General features: G+C 39.6%; 1 protein-coding gene across 2 annotated transcripts in view; it reads right to left on the bottom strand.

The window, feature by feature from the left end:
* The window catches only part of CTNNBL1 (catenin beta like 1), a 168,041-nt gene that overhangs the window by 135,687 nt on the left and 9,931 nt on the right, over nt 1-22,423 (bottom strand). For both annotated transcript variants that reach the window (XM_089896854.1, XM_022592451.3), the window contains exon 2: nt 2,928-3,116. In XM_089896854.1, the coding sequence (XP_089752980.1) occupies nt 2,928-3,116 (189 nt within the window). The remainder of the gene's footprint in view (nt 1-2,927; nt 3,117-22,423) is intronic.

The following is a 22,423-nucleotide window of genomic DNA, read 5'->3' as shown; positions in this document are numbered from 1 at the left end:
CTCTTTGTTGCGGAGCACAGGCTCTAGGTGCACAGGCCCCAGTAGTTGTGGCTCGTGGGTTCTAAAGCGCAGGCTCAGCAGTTGTGGAGCACGGGCCCAGTTGCTCCGTGGCATGTGGGATCTTTTCGGACCAGGGCTCAAACCCATGTCCCCTGCATTGGCAGGCGGATTCTTAACCACTGCACCACCAGGGAAGCCCCGACATATTGAGTTTTGAAGTGGGAGATACCTATACATTCATTTTGGGCATGACACCTTTCTTAGATTTTATCAATGACTCCTGGACCCTGAGGTACTCTGTTGGAACCCCACCCGCTCCCCAGTGTCTACAGCTTTAAGGAGAGGTACCCTGACTTGGTAAAAAAACTGAAGTCAGTGCCCTGACTCAGTCAGGACTCAGAGCTTAGCTTCACTACTTACTACCCACGTGGCAATGTTACTTTGCTGAATATAATCTTCAAACCCTCACCAAGTCTAACTGATTCTACCTCATAAGTGAATTCATCCACTTGGCATTTAGAATAAAGTCCCAAATCCTTCACATGACCTGTATAAGGAAGGCCTGGCAGGATTTGGCCCAGTAATCTCTCCAACCCCAAACCTCTGTTAGTGGCCCATGTCTGCTTATTCACTGTTGACTCTCCAGTGCCCATGATAGGGCCTGGCACACAGGAGACATCCAATGAAGATCTGTTGAAGGAAGGAAGGAAGGCAGGGAGAAAGGGGAAAACTACTTTAGGTCATCATAGAGATGACCTAAAGACATGAGGTACATAAAATTGTTTTATAAACTATATGACACTCTATTAATATAAGCTGTTATTGTAACTATTAGCATGATTGTTAATGTACCCAACTTATCACTGGGATTTAACTAAAATAATTTAAATTGCTAGGAAAGGGTTAAATCACTTTCAGGCAATCTCAGTACCTACAGCTTTTCTTTCCCTTAGCTAACATCCTGCCAACCCTGTAGGAAAAAACTTTATTAGTGTTAATAATACAGCTCTCATAGGATTCCCAAAGTCTTAGCCTCTCCAGGGTTTGGCCTTCCCTCCTTTAATTTCTCTCCAACACTGGGGGAAAACCGAATTATCAGTCTTAGTCATCAGCCACAGCAGTATCTCCAATAGCTCAACGTCAGAAACCAGAGGGAGATTTCAGAAAGATGAATGCTGGTGACGTAGCACAAAAAGGACAATAATATTTTACAAGTTCACCTGACTTTACAGGGGCAAACATCACTTGTTTTTCATCAAATGGGACTTTGGTGGCAGTGAGAAAATAATTCCTGGACTTGTGGCCTTCCATGCGTCATTTTTACAAAGCGACCTCTTTTTCCCTGTCCCTTAACAGAAGGGCTGGTCCCACATCCCGTTTCTGTCTTCCAGGCTAGAAACCTTATACCCATGACAGCTACTATCCTAATCCTCCAGTACCAGCCTTGCCCGACACGGGAATTATACCTGCCAATTAACTGCTGCTGCAGGGCTAACAGATTGATCAGAAGCTAGTAAGGAGGGAGGGGGAGAGGGAGGATGTGCTACACACACTGTTTGTCTAAGGCTGGCAGGGCTGCTGCCCTCAGAGAGGAAATCCAAGACTGTTTCTCACCACAGATTTCCAAAGTGTCACCGCCTCTTAGGGGCAGACCACCGAATTACCACTGGTAGAAATCCTAATGAGGACAGAGTTACTGTCATAACACAATAAAGACCTTTTTGGAATATGAATCAATTTTTTTTCTTCTCAGATTCACACTCCAGCTTCATTTTTTAAATCCAAACTTAGCATCAAGTCTTCGAGGGAACCAAAAAACAGCTGGCTCTTAAGAATCTAATTCGTACTGAACAAAATGCCAGAGTGAAATAACATACAAGTTAACACTTAAGGATTTAAAGAGACACAAAAGTAAGGTCACATTATTTTTAATCACTGATATTTTACCTTTATTCTTTTCAGCTTCATTCATTTATTCATTCAATAAATACTTGTTAAGGGCCTACACCAAGTTCTAGGCATTGCTCTGAATGCTAGAGATACAGCTGTGAACAAAACAGAGCCAGTCCGTTCTCAACAGAGGTTGGGGAGAGGACAACAAATGAGTAAAATAACAGACAGGAATTTCAGATCATGATAAGTGCTGTGAAGACAGTATACAGAATAAAGTGATAAGAGAATAAGAGAACAACTTGCAGGGCTACCTCAGAGACAGGAACGACTTCCCTGAGGAAGAAACACCTGAACTGAGACCTGAATGAGAAGAAACCAGTCATGTAAAAAGCATCAGGGGAAGAAGAGCATGCCAGCAGAGGACACAGAAGTAAAAAGGTTCAGAGACAGGAGTCAGTGCAAAGGCCCTAAGGCACCTTGAGGAACAGCAAATAGAAAGGGCCTTGGGTATCTCTTTCCCTAAGCCATATTTTTTCAGTCACATCTAAATACCTAATCCCCTAACTGCGCCTTTAATTTCAACTTTGTTGCTTTGCGAAGGCCATCTCAACTGCCTGAAAAGCCCTTCCTCCACTTGTTTGACAAAATTCTACTCCTGTTTCAAAGACTATTGACTGTACTTAAAAATGAGTGCCCTCTATGTGTCCTCAGTACTGGCTAGGAAGCCTCTCTGACCCTCCTCAGTCCATACTAATTGCCCCACAGTTCAGTGCTTGGGCCTCGATTATAATATATAATCCAGAATAATTTAAAAACTCTATCTGTAATGTTCTTTGCAGTTTGTAAGATGCTTTCCCAACTCCATTATTCCACTTAACTTCCATGTCAGCACTGTGAAATAAGTATTCTTAACCCCATTTTACAGATTAAGCTGGGAAGTTCAGGGAAATTAAGCATTTAGCACTGAGTTACACCCTACAGATGCTATGTCAGGGCCGAGCACCTGAGCTCCAAGCCCAGCTCTGCCACCTTACCTCTTCCTCTTCCTCCTCACCCTCTCTGTCAATGATCTGAAGCAGCCGTTTTTTGTCGTCATCTGCTTCTTCTACCGCAGTCATTTCCTCCTCCCGAAAGCGGCCACGCTCTCGAGTACCAGCTTGTCTCCGACGCATCTTCAGCTCTTCCTCTTCATCATCCCGGGGACGTTTTGTGCCCCTGTTGGGCTAAGAAAGAGAAAAATGAAACACAGGATTTTAGAGTTGGAAAATATGTATAAGGGCGTACATACCAAGCATTCTAAAAGTTTTCGGAATTCCCTGACTGAAAAACACCAGAGCATACAATTTCTCGCACAGAATGAAGTAAAGCTCTAAGTGGTTATTTTTCAGACCTGCAACGATTCTATAAACACATGATTACAGCCACCTACAAGGCAGCTGGTTTTTGTTACAAGTATTTTTCAATATGCAAAGTTTAGCACTTCACAAAAGTTCCTGTATATACAGAAATCACGGGGAACAAGGCTACTTTGAGAAGGGAACGCTGGGCTAAGCTCAATTTACTAGTTAGGATTCAGTCCCCAACACCAATCCCTTAGTACCTGGTTTTAATTCAGAGTTAAAAAAGATTATAGTCACTCACAAGTAATTCAAACAGAGAATATTACATACACAACTTCCAAGGGTCTACAACATTCTACATTCCTACTTTACAGCAGAGGAGAGTAAGGCCCAGAGGTCAAGTACTACCCAAGGTCACAAAGCCAGGAGCAGCACTGAAAATAGAATGGCACTTCCTGACTCCTAGTCCAGGGCTTTTCCCACCGCACTGTTAGGGTCTCATTCTCCCTCTGACAATGCAATCCATGGAGGAGTTTTTACAATTGCTTGCCATTCAACTGGAATAAAACAGGGCACTACTGAAATGGGCCTCAGAACTGAGGAAAAAGAGCCCCGCACTAGATATCAAACAGCCCAATATCTCCATTCAGCTCGAGTTACTACTGTGCAACTTTGGGCACATCATTCAACCTCTCTAAGCCTTACTTTCCTCATCTGCAAGTGGAGATTATCACCCTTTTCTCCCTGTGAACTTCAGAAAAGATGTTTTTGTGTGTATTTTAAAAATTTTTTTCAGCTTTATTGGGATATAACTGACATATAACTTGTGCAAGTTTAAGGTGTACAACATGATGATTTGATTCATATATATTTTGTGAAATGATACCACAATAAGGTTAGTTAATACCTCTATCACCTCACATAATTACCTTTCCCCACCACCACTGATGGTGAGAACATTTAAGATCTCAGCAACTTTCAAGTATACGATACAGTATTATTAACTACAGTCACTCTGCTATACATTAGGTCCCCAGAACTTATTTACCTTATAACTGGAAGTTTGTACCAAACGGTGGCAAACTGTAGTGAAAGAACACTAAACTATAACAATACTAAACAAATATATAAAATTATTACTATGAGTTAACTAATCCAAATGATTCTGTCTTCCCCAACACAAAACATTTGTGTTAGGCTCTTCAACGAGCTTTTCCTTATCTGTTACAATAACTGCACACACCAACAGTGTGCTAGGTACAACGTGGTATGTTACTACCAAAGTGAAGAAAATGCTACATTCACTGCCAGCCTGCTAAGTTGCTTCTGGTGATAACAGACAAATTTCTATTATACATGATACACATCTCACCCTGTGACTTATAACCCACACTGTTACTGAACTCTGCTACCCGAGTGGTACAAAGGCATTCCCCTCTATATTCATGTACCCTGCTGATTCCACATACCAGGTGCTTCAGTAAGTCTACGCATATGACATTGCTTAGAAAACTCACATTAGACAATTCGGTTTGTGGGGTACCACCTGCTATTTTTCACTCTGTTCCTGAGTCTCCCTGGGATGGATTATAATTTCATATGACCACACTCTATTTCCATAAATATAAAAATTACAAAAATCTGTTGTCATCATTACTAGTCTACATGTTAAAAAAAAGAAGAAGAAAAAGAAAAAGGAAATCAACATGCCAGTAACCAAAGAGTACAAAAAAAAGGAGGTGGTGGTTTTCATGTGAGGAGAAGGAGGTAGCTTGCTCCTAAAGGAGGGCAGGCTTCAAACTAGGTAGTTCCACAGCAGGTAAGGAACCTCAGCCCTCTGGGAGCACTAATTCTTTCAGACTCCTAAAACAAGCCCTGCTGCGGTTCTATTAGTGTGAGCCTATTGCAGCAGCCAAATCAAAGCATGAGCTCCACAGTCCTCCATGGAGAGGGGATTTCTGGACTGTTTATCTCAGCGCAGAGAGAAAAGGCAGTGGACCACAATTAAAAGGGGAAAACTAAATACTGCCACAGTTAAGAAATGCAAAAAAAAAGAACAATGGCAATGTCTCTTTTGAACACATCTTCCAATCCACTTCTGTAAAACAAACATTTCAGAGGTCCGGGAGGAGTTTCATTTTTACCACTAATAATTTCCACTGAAATAGCACTTTCCTTCTGCAGAACTTAAAGCACTCCTTTTAATCTTCACCCCATCTCTGGGGATGAGAAGTAGTTAACAGTTCTATTTTATAAGCAGGGAGACAGGATGCCTGAGATCCTTTAATAAACTCTTGCAAAGACAACCTGGTGCCTTCTAAAAGTTGAAACTGATCTCTGGGAAGTTTGCCAATTTCCATGATTCCAGGACCCTAGCTGAGACAGATCTGAGGGACTTTCAGGCAAGAACATATACCCAAAAACATAAGTCATACAAGACGTTAGCCAAGTTAAAATAATATTTGTTAAACCATTCATTCAACAAATAATTTATTAAAGAATTCCAAGGCTTGAAGGATCCTCAAGTAATCAGCCTGGCCTAGTACCAGTCCCAGGCTTCCATTAGGGTAATGTCTAAATAGGGACACAGGGATAGACAGGGCTAGAACGGATTCTTGAGACAAGAATAGCTTTGCTAATCTTTATGAATAGTCTAAGCACATTCCTAAGAGGGCAACCTTTAGGTTTAGCCACTGTATCTCCAATTTCCTTCCCCCTCACACAGGGTATTCGGCTTTAGCTCCCCTCATGGAGGACAACTCTGTAGCAGAGCACAGCAGAACCCATCCCACTGGGATGCTTTGACATGGTTCCTTGACAAACATAACAGCTCCCACCCTCCCTCTCCAACAGATGGATAAGCCTCCCAAAGGCCCGATATATTTTATTTCAGCATTTTTCTCTCCCAAGGCAAAATTTTAAAAACTTCTGTTCTTTACTTCTCTACTCAACTCTCAATTCTTTTTCAGATACTAACCCTCCAAATAGAGAAGTTCCTACTCATTTCTGAAATTTGACCATTCTGAGTAATAAAGGTTAAAATTCATTTCTTTAACAAATATATAATAAGTGCCAACTATATATAAGGCACTGTGCTGGGGACTGGGGACACATGGCATAAAGACAAACATTGCTTTGCTATCAAGGGGCTTAACAATCTAGGACATAGCAGTCCAATCAAAATATAATACAAGCCATAGATATAATTTAAAATTGTTTTAGCAGCCAAATAAAAAAAGAAACAGATGAAATTAATTTCAATAATATATTTTATTTAATCCAATATATCTAAAATATTAGCTTTTCAACATGTAATCAATATAAAAATTACTAATGAAGTATTTTACTTTTTTTTTTTTAATACTAAGTCTTTGGAATTTGGTAGATGTATTTTACACTCGTGGTGTATCTCAACACAGAAGCAGCCCTATTTCATGTGCCCAACAGCCATGTGCAGCGAGTGGCTACCATACTAGACATCCCAGGTTTAGGGAATTTTCATCTGAGGGGTTCCTGTTCCCTGATAATGTCAAAATGAAATTGGATTTCTGGCAACACTGAATGAAATAGGGACTCATATACAGCTGAAGTCCTATTTGTAAAAGATCCCCATTAAAATCTGTGAAGCTAACAACACCCTGCCCCAGAAATAAACTTCTAGATTATATTTACCAGTATTCACCACTGAGAGAGTGATCAGTTATACAAAACAAAGCAAGAATATGTAAGTGGGGAAGAACCTAGGAACTGCCAAACTGATTTCACTACAGAAGAGACAAAGGACTCTGGATCCAGAAAGGCAGCACTCACAGCCTGTCAGAGAGGTCATCAGCTCAGGCTTGAGCTCTCCTTGCGTTTTACACAACCAATCCCAAGAGGATTAAGCCAGTCTTACCAGCCACCTTTGGAGATTAATTTGTTTTGGTATCTGAAAGGTGTTTGGAATCCCTCAAGATGAAGGAACGACAAAAGAAATTGTTCTTAATAAAGTCATTTCTCTGCTTCTGCTGCCCACAGCAGAAAAATGATTAACTCTTAACTTCTGATGTAGTAGAACATCAGCCTTTTAAGGATTTTTACAATCTTCTACATTCCCTGCCTTATTCCCAATAGGTGGTGAGCGGAATAAATGCTCACTAAGCATTTGCCACCATCCAACCACACAGCTGGTACCCTTTCTAGGATACACAAAGGATTCCCACTTGCTCAAAGCTTATAGGAAGCTCCAAGAATATACATATAATATGTCTTTACTTTCCAAAAATCTTGATGCCTTGTGTGTTTGTGTGTGTATGATGGATGATATATATACCCATCCCCCTAGAAATAGAAATCAAGACATCTCCATGAAAGCTTTGAAAGAATTAAAAAATTAAATAAGCAATCTGCCTAGACTAGTCCCTGCATACCCAGACAATATCCAACCTAAGCTTTAGGTTTCATTTCTCTCCCCCCCTCCTCTTTTTAATTAAAAAGCAGTGAGAAGCTGTAGCTATAATGAGGGGCTGTGGGAAAATGCAGTTATATTGGGCTCAAAGTAATATACCATAGGAAGAGGCTACATCACCAGAACGAATCCTAAATTAAAACTCCACTATGAAACCAACCCCATTTCCTCTGAGCATGCAATCTATATTATCGCATTTATGGTCTGTCTCGACCTCAATTAGACTTGGGGGTGGGGGAGAAGAAAGGGGACTTCTATAATAAGCAATAATGGTATCATTATGATAAATTATGAAAACACACAGTGCAATTATTAATGTGAAGAGCACATTTGTACCAGGCTATAGCAATGTAGATGTATACTGCGGGGGAACATCTAAATATAGCTCAATATTCCAGGTTACCTGGCTAAGAAGTGGAGTAATTTTCATAAAATGTACTTTCATGTTAATGGAAGAAAAATATGTTCACTTTTATTAAGGAAATGGAAAAATTCAAAGGAAATCTTCTATTAACTTTATAATAAACCAGGAATTCTTCACCTAGCATCAAGAAAGTCACATATCTTCAGAAAAGGGCCTTCCAAGTGGGGGCATAAAGTGCTGTTTCCTAAATATCAAACAATGGGAAAGACTCAAATGTGAGCTGAAAGAGATAATCTAGTTTATCCCTCTTTTTACAGAAATAGGGAAACCTGAGCTCGGTGGGTTTAAGCACCTTGTCTGTGGTAGGCAATAATATAAGCCTTCTAATTCCCAATATAATTCGTCTCCTCCTTCGCTATACTAACTAGTCACTCCTAACCTGTGTGCAATGGTGATATCCTGTTTGGAGAATGAATTTTGGAGTCAGATTTTCCTAAATTCAAATCCTGGTCCCTCTACTTAGCAGCCCTGGGAAGTAACTTACCCATTCCAGGCTTGAGTTTTCTCAATCTATAAACTAGGAACAACCCGCACTTTCACACAGACATTTTATATATATATATATATATATGTATGTATGTATGTATGTATGTACATAAAGGCCAATGTTTCTAAAGTGCTAAACACAGTTTAGCCCACAGAAGACAATACGTGTATCTCTCCTGGACACACCTGACTTAAAATCAAAGAACCTCAAGGTTGGAGAGGGTGTTGACCATTAATAGGTGTTAAAACAAGGATCCCATTTTTAACATCAAAATATTTGACAGACCCCAACCCAGCTGCACTTTTTTAGTATCCAGTAATTGAGAAAATACACAATGACAACAAACAAATACATTTCTATGTATTTGGTAATACTTTTCATTGAATTTGTGTTTTTAACTCCCACATTTACAAGAGAGAAGAGAAGACACAGAGAAACAGAAAAAGAGAGACTGATTAATTTTGAGAGAGATTTTGAGAGATTGAGATTCATTCTACAGAAAATGCTTGTGTATATCTGGATTCAAAACCTCTTGCAATAATTCTGAGTCACTAGAGACAATCCAGACTTTAGGAATCCTTGATCTAACTCAATTATCTTTCTGAGGTTTGAAAACCCTTTAAAATATTTCTGCTAGGCATAGGCTGGGGTTTCCTAACACTTTCGGTGACCAGAAACTTAACCTCCTCCTAAACTGCACTCCCTCCATCTCTGGATCGCTCAGAGAGTTCATTCAATTAAGGGGAAACATTTCAACTTAATAATTTTCTTCCCCAGTCCATAATCTTTCTCCTTAAAGCAAGATAAAATAGGTTTAATCTCACTCTCACATTTAAAAAAAAAAAACACTTTATATTATTTTAAGACAGTAATCCTATTTCATTCTTCCTCTCTCATTGCCTTTTCCTTTCCAGAATAAACACTTTCAATATGAGATGGGAAGAATGTATGCAACATAGTTAAGGGAGGTGTACACATAATTAAATTCCTTCCTACCTTTATTTGGGGATTTCATAATTTCAAAGCTTTCTGATACCTCTTCAGGTGATTAGACATATGGAATGTCACAAACCCAAGCTTGTGGACGGATTGCTTTAACCAATACGAAGTGCTCAGAAATCATCTGCTGTTAACCTCACCTGATTACATTTTGTCAGAATAAAAAGGAGTTTTCAAACATTCATTTTTACCAGATGCTAGTGAGTGGCCTGACCCAGAAGTTACAGATAAGCTGCAGTAATGAGTTTTCCCTTGCCTTTGCTGGCTGCACATTCACTGGTGACATTTTACAACTAGGGCTTCTGGCTCAATCAATATTTGCAGGCATGAAACCTGCCAAAGTTAACATCAGGGCTCCCTTGCAAATTTGCTTAAGGCATCAGAACTGAAAAAGCTCACAATCTCTAATGCTGCAACTATCATCAGCCAAAGTTCATAATTAGGGATCAGAGTCATCAGAGACAGAAAATTCTACCCACTCAAAGGGTTGTTGTGATGGTTAAAACATCTTACAAAGAGGTTTTGTGTAAGCTATAAAGTGCTATGTCAGTGTAAGGGTATATCATTATCATGCTTTTAAGAAATATCTGAGTGACTAGAACAAAAAAATCACACAATTTGTATGGAAACACAAAAGACCCCGAATAGCCAAAGCAATCTTGAGAAAGAAAAATGGAGCTGGAGGAATCAGGCTCCTGACTTCAGACTATACTACAAAGCTACAGTAATCAAGACAGTATGGTACTGGCACAAAAACAGAAATATAGATCAATGGAACAGGATAGTAAGCCCAGAGATAAACCCACGCACATATGGCCACCTTACCTTTGATAAAGGAGGCAAGAATATACAGTGGAGAAAAGACAGCCTCTTCAATAAGTGGTGCTGGGAAAACTGGACAGCTACATGTAAAAGAATGAAATTAGAACACTCCCTAACACCATACAGAAAAATAAACTCAAAATGGATTAAAGACCTAAATGTAAGGCCAGACACTATTAAACTCTTAGAAGGAAAACATAGGCAGAACACTCCATGACATAAATCACAGCAAGATCCTTTTTGACCCACCTCCTAGAGGAATGGAAATAAAAACAAAAATAAACAAATGGGACCTAATGAAACTTAAGAGCTTTTGCACAGCAAAGGAAACCATAAACAAGACAAAAAGACAACCCTCAGAACGGGAGAAAATATTTGCAAACGAATCAACAGACAAAGGATTAATCTCCAAAATGTATAAACAGCTCATGCAGCTCAATATTAAAGAAACAAAGAACCCAATCCAAAAATGGGCAGAAGACCTAAATAGACATTTCTCCAAAGAAGATATACAGATGGGCAAGAGGCACATGAAAAGCTGCTCAACATCACTAATTATTAGAGAAATGCAAATCAAAACTACAATGAGGTATCACCTCACACCAGTCAGAATGGGCATCACCAGAAAATCTACAAACAACAAATGCTGGAGAGGGTGTGGAGAAAAGGGAACCCTCTTGCACTCTTGGTGGGAATGTAAATTGATACAGCCACTATGGAAAACAGTATGGAGGTTCCTTAAAAAACTAAAAATAAAACTACCATATGACCCAGCAATCCCACTACTGGGCATATACCCTGAGAAAGCTGTAATTCAAGAAGAGTCATGTACCACAATGTTCACTGCAGTTCTATTTACAATAGCCAGGACATGGAAGCAACCTAAGTGTCCATCAACAGATGAATGGATAAAGAAGATGTGGCACATATATACAATGGAATGTTACTCAGCCATAAAAAGAAACAAAATTGAGTTATTTGTAGTGAGGTGGATGGACCTAGAGTCTGTCATACAGAGTGACGTAAGTAAAAAAGAGAAAAACAAATACCGTATGCTAACACATATATATGGAATCTAAAACAAAAAAAGAAAAAAATGGTCATGAAGAACCTAGGGGCAAGATGGGAATAAAGACGCAGACCTACTAGAGAATGGACTTGAGGATATGGGGAGGGGGAAGGGTAAGCTGAGACAAAGTGAGAGAGTGGCATGGACATATATACACTACCAAACGTAAAATAGATAGCTAGTGGGAAGCAGCCGCATAGCACAGGGAGATCAGCTCGGTGCTTTGTGACCACCTAGAGGGGTGGGATAGGGAGGGAGGGAGGGAGACGCAAGAGGGAAGAGATATGGGGATATATGTATAACTGATTCACTTTGTTATAAAGCAGAAACTAACACACGATTGTAAAGCAATTATACTCCAATAAAGATGTTAAGAAAATAGATGCTCAATAAATATGTATTGATTAAAAAAAAGGAAATATCTGAGTGGCAATTCCAGATATTCATATATAATTATATATTATGCCTATACAAGAATCATGGCAATATGCCACCTTTTTTTTCTGGAAGAAAAACAGGTACCAAAAATTCCTCAAAATCTCCAAGCAAAGTCATTGCAAATATTAAACAGAACCCTCATGTACTGATTAATTCCCAATTTAAAAAATTACAGGTACTAAGAGTACAGTAATTACTGGAGAATGTGGGTTTTACCAATGTCCACGGTGTGGGGGGAGGTGAGGGGGAATCAATGTATCAAAAATTAACATTACCAAAGATCTCACTTATGATCTGTAATCTGACTGGCTGACAAGTAACACGAATATGATTTATAATTTAAATCACTAGTCATGAAGACACTACTTAATCAATTTTTCCTACCAAAAAAATTCTTACTCCTTGTTAAAGCCTGAATATATATCCATCTCGTTTCCAAAGGGTGTGTAGATTTCTTTTTTGGAAGTACAAACTATTCTTTAGCATTCATGATTTACTTTGACATTTTCTCTGATTTATTCTACAGCTGCATCAGCTGAATATTGATTCTGTTTCTTTATCAAGCCTAACAGAGGCAGATACTTGTAAAATCATTGTAAGGTAAACTATCTCCATTTTAACAGACATTATGAATGTTTTGTCAGCTACATCAGAACCATGATCATTCACTCATTCACTCAGGAAGTGTTTACTGAGCTAACAGAACCTGAACATCACTCTACTAGGTGTTGGAGGGAATATTAGACATCAAACCAAGAACAACAGAACTGCACTGACCTAAAAAAAGCAACACAGTATACAATGCAAAGAGCAGTGGACCAATAATCATAAAAATCTGGGTGCTAGTGAATCACTTAAAAGTCACATGACCTTAGGTAAGTCATTTGACTTACCAGCACTGCATTTAAAAAATGCTCTGCCCTTGCTCTGCTACCTCACAGGATTGTCTTTAGTAAGATAAGGGAGAATAAGATTAAATAAAATAAAGATACAGCACTTTAAAGAAAAAAGAGCCTAGGATTCAATTTCTTTTAATGACAGCTAACTGCAAAGTCCTATATATACAACAGACTTTTCAGCTTTTGACAAGGAATAGAATCACAACTATGATTTCAAAAGAAAAAATACTGAGTAGCCCATAAGCATGTAAAAAGGGGCCCAGTCTCATTAGAAATCAGGGAAATGCATATAAAAACCAGGAAATATCATCTGGTTGGCAAAAATAAAAAAATTAAAATCTGGCAATATCATGTGTTAGTGAGGATATAGAGAAACAAATTAAAACATGCTGATAGAAGAGTAAATGAGTACAGAGCTAATTGGTGATACCTAGTAACACTGAAGATGCATATATTCTATGACTATCCCAGCAGTTCTACTCCTAGGTATACACATTAGAGAAATTCTCAGACATATGCACAAGGACATATTTAAAGAATGTTCACTGGAGCATATTTGTAATAAGAAAAAAAATTTCAATGATCACTGGATGCATACATAAGCAGTAATCATTTTAAAAAAATGACTGGGAATAATAATCACCAAATTCAGGATAGTGATCGCTTCTAAGAAGGGTAATAAAGAAGTTGGATTAAGGACGGCTACACAATGAAATGGTATTAGGGAAGGGTACACAGGACACTTCAACTGTATTTATAATATTTTATTTCTTAAAAAATGATCTGAAATAAACTTGGCAAAATGGTATGGTTATGCACATACTTAGGGGGGAAGAAAAAGGAGACCACTAGAAGCTAGCAGGGAATCATGCAGAACAAGTCATGCCCAACTGGTTGTAGTCCCTTGATATTGTTACTGCTGATTAAGGTTAAGGGTTTACAATACCTACAGAGTACCTTTATCTCAACAAGATCTTTCACAAAGTCACTCAAGTGGGCAGACGGAGAAATGTGGATGAATGGTAGTATAGAGAGATAGATTCATAATAGGTTAAACCAAAAGAGTATGAGCAGTATAAAGTCCCTTGTTTAAATTCAAAAGAGCAAATAAAGTCCCTGCCAGAGGAAATATGACTTAAAAATAATTCATTCAGGAAACAGCTGATGGTTTTAGTTAATGTCATTTTCAACAGGATGGCCAACTTTAATTTTTTAAAAATCTAATGCATATTAAGGGTGCACTATTAGAAGCATAACATCTAATTCGACTACAGTCCCGTAGCGCTGAGTTAGCTACCACACTTGAAAAGAGGCATTACAATCTCAATATTGCATGAGCAGGATAGTACAGGGTCTGGAAACCTTGCCATAGAAAAAAACCAATAAGGGAATGAGAGAAGAGTTAGGGAGGGACCCAAGAGTCACCTTCAGTTACTCAAATGATGCCTTGGAATGGAGTAAGCACGTATAGTGCTACCACGAAGAGCAGACCACCTTCCTTTCCCCTTTTGTTCCAGCTAGAAAAACCCTACTCAGCCTTAAACTCCAGCTCAAAGGCCACCTTCTCTAGGAGTCATCCAAATGCTCCAGTAAGACCTCTGAGCTTCCTCAGCAATGTATCATATCAACACACAACACGTGCATTAATAAATCTCCATCTCCTCTACTAAATCATATGCTAGGTCCTCAAGGGTAGGTGCCCTGAGATCTGACCCTTGCTGCTAACACCTCAGCACCCCACAGTGCGCAGCTCATAGCAGGTACTTAACCCACATTGCTAAATCAATGAGAGACAAGGGAAGAGGGCAGATAAACCAATGAACTATCCAAGAATCGTAATTCACTATTAGCAAATGTATACAATGTATGCATATTCTCAGAATTTCTTGGATCATTAGATTACTGCAACCAGGCAGAATTCATCTGTTCTATGTGTTCTATCTACATATTTAATCATTTTATGCCACCCTGGGCTATATAGCTTAGTAAATTTTCTAATGATGGCACCAAGTGATATTCAGAGGGTAAGAAGAGTAAAACTCAGATTCAGACAAAGTGTATCCATACAACCTCATAATTTACAGATGAATAAACTAAGACTCAAGGATGAGCCTGAAGCCACAGAGCTGGGTCTGGAATCTAACTCTCACTTTTACAGCAGCAGTATACACAACCCCCCAGTCAGCTTTCCCTAGTCACAACTTCAGAAACTATCATCTAAAGGCATAATTTGCATCATCTCTCCCTGCTGCCATCATCGTTCAACCAACACCAAAATCCCTCCTGCCACTTTTCTGCCCATGCCGTTAGCCAGGAAAGCTCTTTTCTGTAGTTGCTTCTTGCCTGTTTGGAAGCTCACTGACCAGAAGCGCTTACTGTCATCTGTCTATATGGAGCTTTTGGTAAAACTCCCTCCGCCAGATCATCTGGGGAACCCACAATGAGCCCAGGGGTTACCCACCTTGAACACCAGTCCACTTTGAATCTTTAAACATTAAATAACAAATTAATATGGCAAAGCTATTTTAAATTATTTAAACTATTTCCAAAGGCTCAGACACAAGAAATTCACTTTATTATTTAAATATCTAACACAAAGGTTAGATATTTTATAAGTGCATGTCACAGAGGCTGGGGGAGGTGGAGTATGCATTCAGCAACCAGCAGACCCACCCAATGGCTTTGCAAGTTACATGGCACACCTGTTACATGTAATCGTGATGACAGAGACGTCTCCAGCCCGTGGACTACTGCCTCTAGCAATGCACAATTCCATTAACACTAAAGTGGGGAAGAAAATCTTTAACTACTTTTTCTATAAGTTGCCTCTAAGGTCATTGCCAAGACTCAAAACTGCATTCCTCTTTCAAACAGCAGGAGTGATTGTGGCGGGGAGGCAGGGCAGCGTATACTAGCAAGAAGACAGACAGGAAAGAAAAAAGTGGAGATATTTTGAGAAAATGGGAAGGGGCGGAATATTCAGAGCATACTGAATGGCCTGGGAATAAATGAGTGAGAACCAGATCATAAGTGAGAAACGAGTCATGTTATTTATTTACAAAATCTAGGTCTTTCACAGTTGCTTATTAATTCCTTAAGGGTTCCAACATGGTTTTGATCTCTAGAGCCTAGGACATCAGCTATTACCATTATTCCTTTTAAAGCTTACAACTTATCCACATAAGTCTGTTACATAATAGCTGCCACATTTATTTCAAGGAAGACAGAACTCACATGAAACTTTACCCTGAGTATCTTGTTAAAAAGAGTATTTTTCAACATTATGGGTAATACTTTAAAGTCTGAAAATGTAGCACGATTTTACAACACAATTTCCAGCACTAGAGTGCCGACTTACCTATCTCTCTCAGCTTGAATGAAGTATCTAGTGTTATGGCATCTGTACATGCCTGTTGATGAGTCCATCAAAAACAATGAAAAGAGATGGCTTCATGTCTGTTTTCTTCTAAGATGTATTTTATCTTCCTCAATCCAAAGGTTTTACTATTTCTAGAAGCTTTACAAACCACTAGAGTTAGCAAAATACCTCTGTTCCCAATAAAGACAAGGATGGTAAATGAATTATTCTTAGAGTCAGAAATATTTCCTCCGCCCAGAAAACAGAAGGCACCCTGACCACCTGTCCATGTGGAATATGATCAAAAGGAATTCTTTGGTAGCCTGGGTAGCCTCTTGCCCAGCTACGAATTCCCTCTACAAGCTCTATCTCCACCACAACTCTCTCAGGAAGGCTATAAAATTGACTTCAAAGTGATTTCAAACTAATAACTGCTCACTCCAAGAACATTTTAGGGTACTCAATTTCCTAGCAATAGCATCTAATAGACCAGATAAGCCAAAACACACACCTCGCTGGGTGGGAAGAAACTCTACCAAGGGTTAAGATAATTAAGTAAGTGTCTTATACAGAAACAAATTAAATAAATAGTAGAATAAAATAATTGTTTTGAACCATCTCTTTCCTTTTTAAAGTTTTCTTTGAAGCTTGGTAGGCTTTTGGCATCAAAAAAACTTAAGAATTGACTGCCTTTAAAAAATTACCTTAAAACAGTGTAAAGACAACTTTTTTTTTTTTGCATCATGCAAAGACATCATTACATGTTATAATACCTTTACTTTTTTTTTTTATAAAGGAAAGCAAAGTGAATTTTCATAAGCATGTTTCCTCTGTGGGTGAATCTCTAGTTGGTTACAACCAACTCGAGAGAGCCATCAAGGCAAACTACCCATTAGCTGTCAATTTAGAATGATTCTAGAAAGCTAGCCCCAGAGCTCCACCAGTATCTTTTCAACAACCTCTTAATCTTGTTTATAACACCTGTGTTAAAGCAGCCTGACATCAATCCTACTCACTTGTCTCAGACTGAAATTACTTAGAAACTTGAGAATTCAGGTAAACATATTAAATATCAGAGAGTCACTGGCTGAAAACCCTGTACACAAGGGAATTCGGTCACCTCTTTTAAACAAAGCTGCATAGATAAGCCAGGATGGGCCTCAATAGGCAAAGTCAGATATAAATCTTACAAAGAGCTTCTCAGGAGGCACTGAGGTCAGAGATTCGCAGGATTTAAAGAAACAATGAAGAATTCTTCCTACAGCTTCCTCACCAAGCGATTATCCAAGCTTTGTAACAATGACCATTAACTGTGTGCTTATTACATACCTGGAAATTAACATTTCATTATCTTTTCAATCCTCACACAACTCTGCCAGGTAGGTAATACCATTCCCTGTTTCTTCAAGTGAGGAAACCAAGGCTCAGGTAGTGGCTTGCTTAGCGAACTGCCTAAGGTCAAAGAGCTAGCAAATAGTGGAGACAGGACTCAAACAGTCAATCTAAGCCCAAAGCTCTTGCTCTTTCCAGGGCACCATACTACCTACGACCATGTGATTGGGAAATCACCCCACCTTAACTGGTTTCTGTGCTTACTACTAATCTGTTTCCCAAGGCTACTTAAACTTAAGTGTACTTTTAGCAGCTCTACCACTTTCTGTTTTAGAAACCCATATGTGTCCCAGGCCTGTACAAAACATAATGTACATAAGAAATGATGGTAAAGTAGTCCCATTTATAGGGGAGCATGGTGCAGGGAGGAGAAAATGGATTTTAGTGGTCAGACACTTAACTTTGTTGTTACCAGTGTGTGACCTTGGTCAAATCACCACACACTGAGATCATCCTTGGAAAAAGCTCTCACAGCGAGGAAGTGCCTAACCCAGAAAAAGTACTTAATAAATGTTTAAGAAAAAAAATCAAATGGAAATGCATGTGCCAGATATAACCAACATGAAATAAAAACTAACCTTGTTAGTTTTATCTTTTGCCTATAAGGTTGGGTAAAGAGAAAACAGCAATTATGTCTCACAATAGAGTTGGTATAAATCTGGCTAATAAATGATTAATCTCTTGTTTTGGAGTCAGAGACAGCTCTGGTCTTTAAAACAACTCCAGTCAACTCTTGGGTTATTAAAGTACTGGAATCGGACTTTTATCAAGATCATCAACTGCTATTTAAGACAAGTTTCACCCAACCCACTGTCTCCTATGACTAGGGCCACTATCATTCACAAACACAGCTTAATCTCCTTCCATCAAGATGTAAGAGACAAGAAAGAGAAGACAACTGTGGAGGTGCTAAGAGTTAACATAAAAAGATACCTGGAAGAAACCCAAATTCAGCCACCTAATCATTGATTCACTGCTTCATTCATTCATCCCTTGTTCTTTCCTTTCTTCAGTCAAGAGACATTCATTGAGTATTTACAGCAGGTACTGAGCTGGTCACTGCCCTAGAGGAACTCAAAGTCCAATGGGAAGAAAGATATGTAATCAAATAATTCCAATACAAAATTGTTGGGAAAGGCAGTCTCATGCATGCAGTATTTCAAACCCCACTCAGTCACATAAAAACGGGCCTTGGACCTCAATACTTCTGTACAAGAGATAAGGAGCCCATACAGCCTATGCCTGGCTTATCACTTTGTATAGGAATATCTTTCCCTGTTTCAGGCTCAGCAAGTGTTCCTTTGTTCTGCTTAAGCATGTATGTCAATGGCCCTTAGTCATGCCACTAGCTTTCAGGTCTGGGTCCTCCTGCTGCTGCAAGAAAGAGGGGTGCACATAGGCTAACTGTCCAGCATTGGAAGGGGAGGGCCCTGCTAGCCACAAGGGACTGAGTACACTACTGGGGCTGATCTTGCTCTGTCTCTTCTCTATGTGAGTAAAGCACTGTGCCATCCCGTGCTTGACTGTGTTGTGTTTTCCTTGGCAACTTCAATACCAAGATGCAATGGACAGTGTTTGAAGTGCTCCCCTGGGATTGGTAACTGATGCACGGTGTTCTGCTTCCCTGGATTTGATAACCAGGGCACGGTGTTCTACTGGACAAGAATGATATATGTGGTAGACTGGAGGCAAGTACAAGGTAGGGTGATGGTAGCATTCTGCTGCATTCTACTCTCTAGCGTGTTTCTTTTTTTAAGCTACCTTCATCCACTGAAGCCTTCTATCAGGAAAAAGATTCTACCACCTACTTCTTGAGTGTCTTTGGGCAAGTCACTAAACCTCTGTGAACTAACTTTCCTCACCTACACAATGGGAATAAGAATACTGACTTCCCAGGGTTGCCTTTAGGGTGAGACAGAATAACATATCAAATCAAATAGCACAATGTCTGGCTCTCAGTAGGCTTCAATACCTGGTAGTCCCCAGCCTTCTATTTTGTTCTTTTGGCTTGGTGACATAGGGAGGAGAAAACACATAGTCTTTTATCTCATTAAAAGTATGACAATTCCTACAAGCTCCTCTTTGAGGTGTTTTTCATTCACTGCAAATCAGGAACATACTAAACCTATAAGTAACCCCTTCTCCCACAAACACAAAGATAATCTGTCAATTGAAGGCATATCTGCCATTAATGCAGAGGCAATACTTCAAGCCCAGCTGCATACCTACCTCCTGGTATTATCCTGTTAGGCTTGGTGTCATGCTCCTGAAAAAAAGCTATACTCACTGCACTCAGCAATCAAAGTGCCTCTGCCTCACACAAGATGAACCATGGCTAAAAACTGCTTTCTTTAATTAAAATAAGACTTCCTCAACCTCAGCACAACTAGAATGTGGAGCCCAATATCAGACTGTCAACCAGTCTCCATCTTGCTCTAATGGTGGTTTGAAGCACACAGAAAAGTAGAGGGAAAATTGCTAATTTAAACAAAATATTTAATCCTCTAATTATGCGACAGGCTCCAGGAATATGGAAAGTGATTTGCAATCTTCATTATGGAATCCCCACCAACCACTAGCACAAGTCATGTCAGCCAGAAGGCAAATGCCATCTCTTTTTCCGCCACTGGGCCTTCTGTGTCCTTATAAGTTCTGTGGGGATGGAAGAAGAAATCTTTGGAAAAAGAGAAAAATGAGGTACAAGAATCAGAATTTCTGTCTCTCCAAGTTCACTACGCTGAATGAGGTGTAAGGATCCCCCAGTGAGAAGCCAGGGAGATAATATTCAGTGACTACATTGGCAGGCTAAGCAGACTGAGGGCCTTTGAAACTCTCAAGTCTTGTAAAAACTGCCCAACTCAAGTGGTGCTTAAGTAATTCTTTTTATTTGCTGAGAAGTCCTGTCATCCTCCTCTCATCAGTGGTAAGAGATGCACAGAAAATTAGGTGGTGCCCAGCAACGGCACCTCTGGTCAGAAGGAAATCTGTTCCTCTGCGGATATGCTTGTACCACTGCTAATTTGTGTTAATCTCTGCCCTTTCAGATCTCTATGTGCCAACTCAGGGAAAAAAAGTCCCTACCAACTAACTCTGACAAGTCTGATGGCAGAACTCCCACGGGAGAATCAGCAGACAGCAAAGGCAGGCAATTATTCCCCTTCATTAGAGAGAGTTCTTTTTAATTTTTTTTTTTAATTTTGAAAACAACAAGTAGCCATTCACAGGCACTGCTCACTGCAGTCACTTATACAACTGGCAGAAACTGAAATTCCCCCCAAGCCAACTAAAAAAGATGTCCTGGAAGTAGCCAGAAATGACTATGCCCCTTTAATTACCTACCCACTGTAATGTAAAACCAGACACAGAGAGGATGGCCACAGCAGATCTGGGCAAAACAGTGGGTGATATTTAATCATCAGTCCAGACCATCTGCAACTGTTTTGCAGAAGCACATGAAGTTTATGGATTCCAAAGCTTCCTACAAGTTACCAGGTACTGAGGGTCAGCTGCACTGTCCTCAGGTCCACCAGAGGCTGCTTTCTTCATTCTCTCCAGGCCAGGGTGCTCAACAAAAGGTACCAAGCCCACATTTTCTGTGCCAAGCCTGGCACTAGGAGAGTGTTGCTTCTTGATTAAGCCAGAACCCAGATTAAATGTTTAGAACTGGGAAATTCTGAAAACAACCTAGGCGGGAAAGCAATTATTCGAGGGAGAGCACAGCTTCAGCTGCGGCCCTCCACAGCACAAAGGTGAATTCTATCCCCTTTGAACGACTAAGCTGGCCAGATTTGCTCCCCTACAATCTATTCTCCATTTGGCAGAGGCAGTGATCTTTTAAAACTTAACCAAACTGTGTCAGTCCACAGCTTAAAACCCCTAATGGTTCCCCAATGTACCAACAATAACATCTAAACATTTTAGGGCTTCCCATCCTCCCCACAGCAGACCTCTCTGTCCTTATCTCGGTCCCTGCCTCACTCGTCATGCTCTAGGCCATACTGCCTCAAACATGACAAGCTTGGTCCCACCTTAGGACTTTTGTAGTGGTTTTCCCCTTGGCTTACATTGCTGTTCCCACAGCTCTTCATGTGGCTGGATCCTTCCCATTATTCATTCTCAGCTCAAATGTTACCTCCTCAGAGAGGCCTTCTGGAACCTTCTGATGATCCCCAATCATTCAATTACATCAGCCCATTTTTCCCTTCATATCTCTATTTAAAATATCTTCTTTTTGTTTCTCTAGTACTATTTGTTTGCATGTTTAGGTGTTCTTATTTATTTGTATTTGTTTTTCTTGTATATTTTCTGTCTTGCCTCCCTGGGTATAAGCTCTATAAAGACAAGGGACAGCAACTGTCTTGTGTATCACTCTATTCCTGATGCCTAGTATAACATCCTGCATTTAGTAGGCATTTAATAAATTTGTTGAATAATTTAAAAATGAAAGGCTCGATATGGATTACTAATCTGAATGAAGTTTACTAGCCCTTGAAAATCTGGATTGGCTCACAGCCTGACGGTGAGCATGTGTCATAATGCCCTAGAAACATACAAAACACCAGCAGAGAACTGATGTACTATTAATGGTTAAGTCTATTAAAGATTCCAAAAGTAATTTTAAACTTAGTTACTCTTAACTGGGGGGGTGTCAAATAAAAATGTAATTAATCCTCAATTTTATGTACTAACAGAATAAGCACATGAATAATGCCAAAGTGTTCAATAATTGATCATACCTGCCTTTGGAATATAGTCAGACACAGTCAGAGAGAAGCATCAGAATACTCTGTGCTTGACTTCAAATCCTTCTCAGTTCAGTCACTGACTTTGGACACTGCTGGGTAGGTGAAGGGAA

Source organism: Delphinapterus leucas, chromosome 15 (genome assembly GCF_059928025.1).
Source record: "Delphinapterus leucas isolate spDelLeu-1000000601 "Yukka" chromosome 15, BTC_Dleu_Yukka2, whole genome shotgun sequence".
Taxonomy (NCBI): domain Eukaryota; kingdom Metazoa; phylum Chordata; class Mammalia; order Artiodactyla; family Monodontidae; genus Delphinapterus; species Delphinapterus leucas.
Note: the sequence above shows the minus strand (reverse complement) of the source record. Positions and strands in the feature narration are given on the sequence as shown.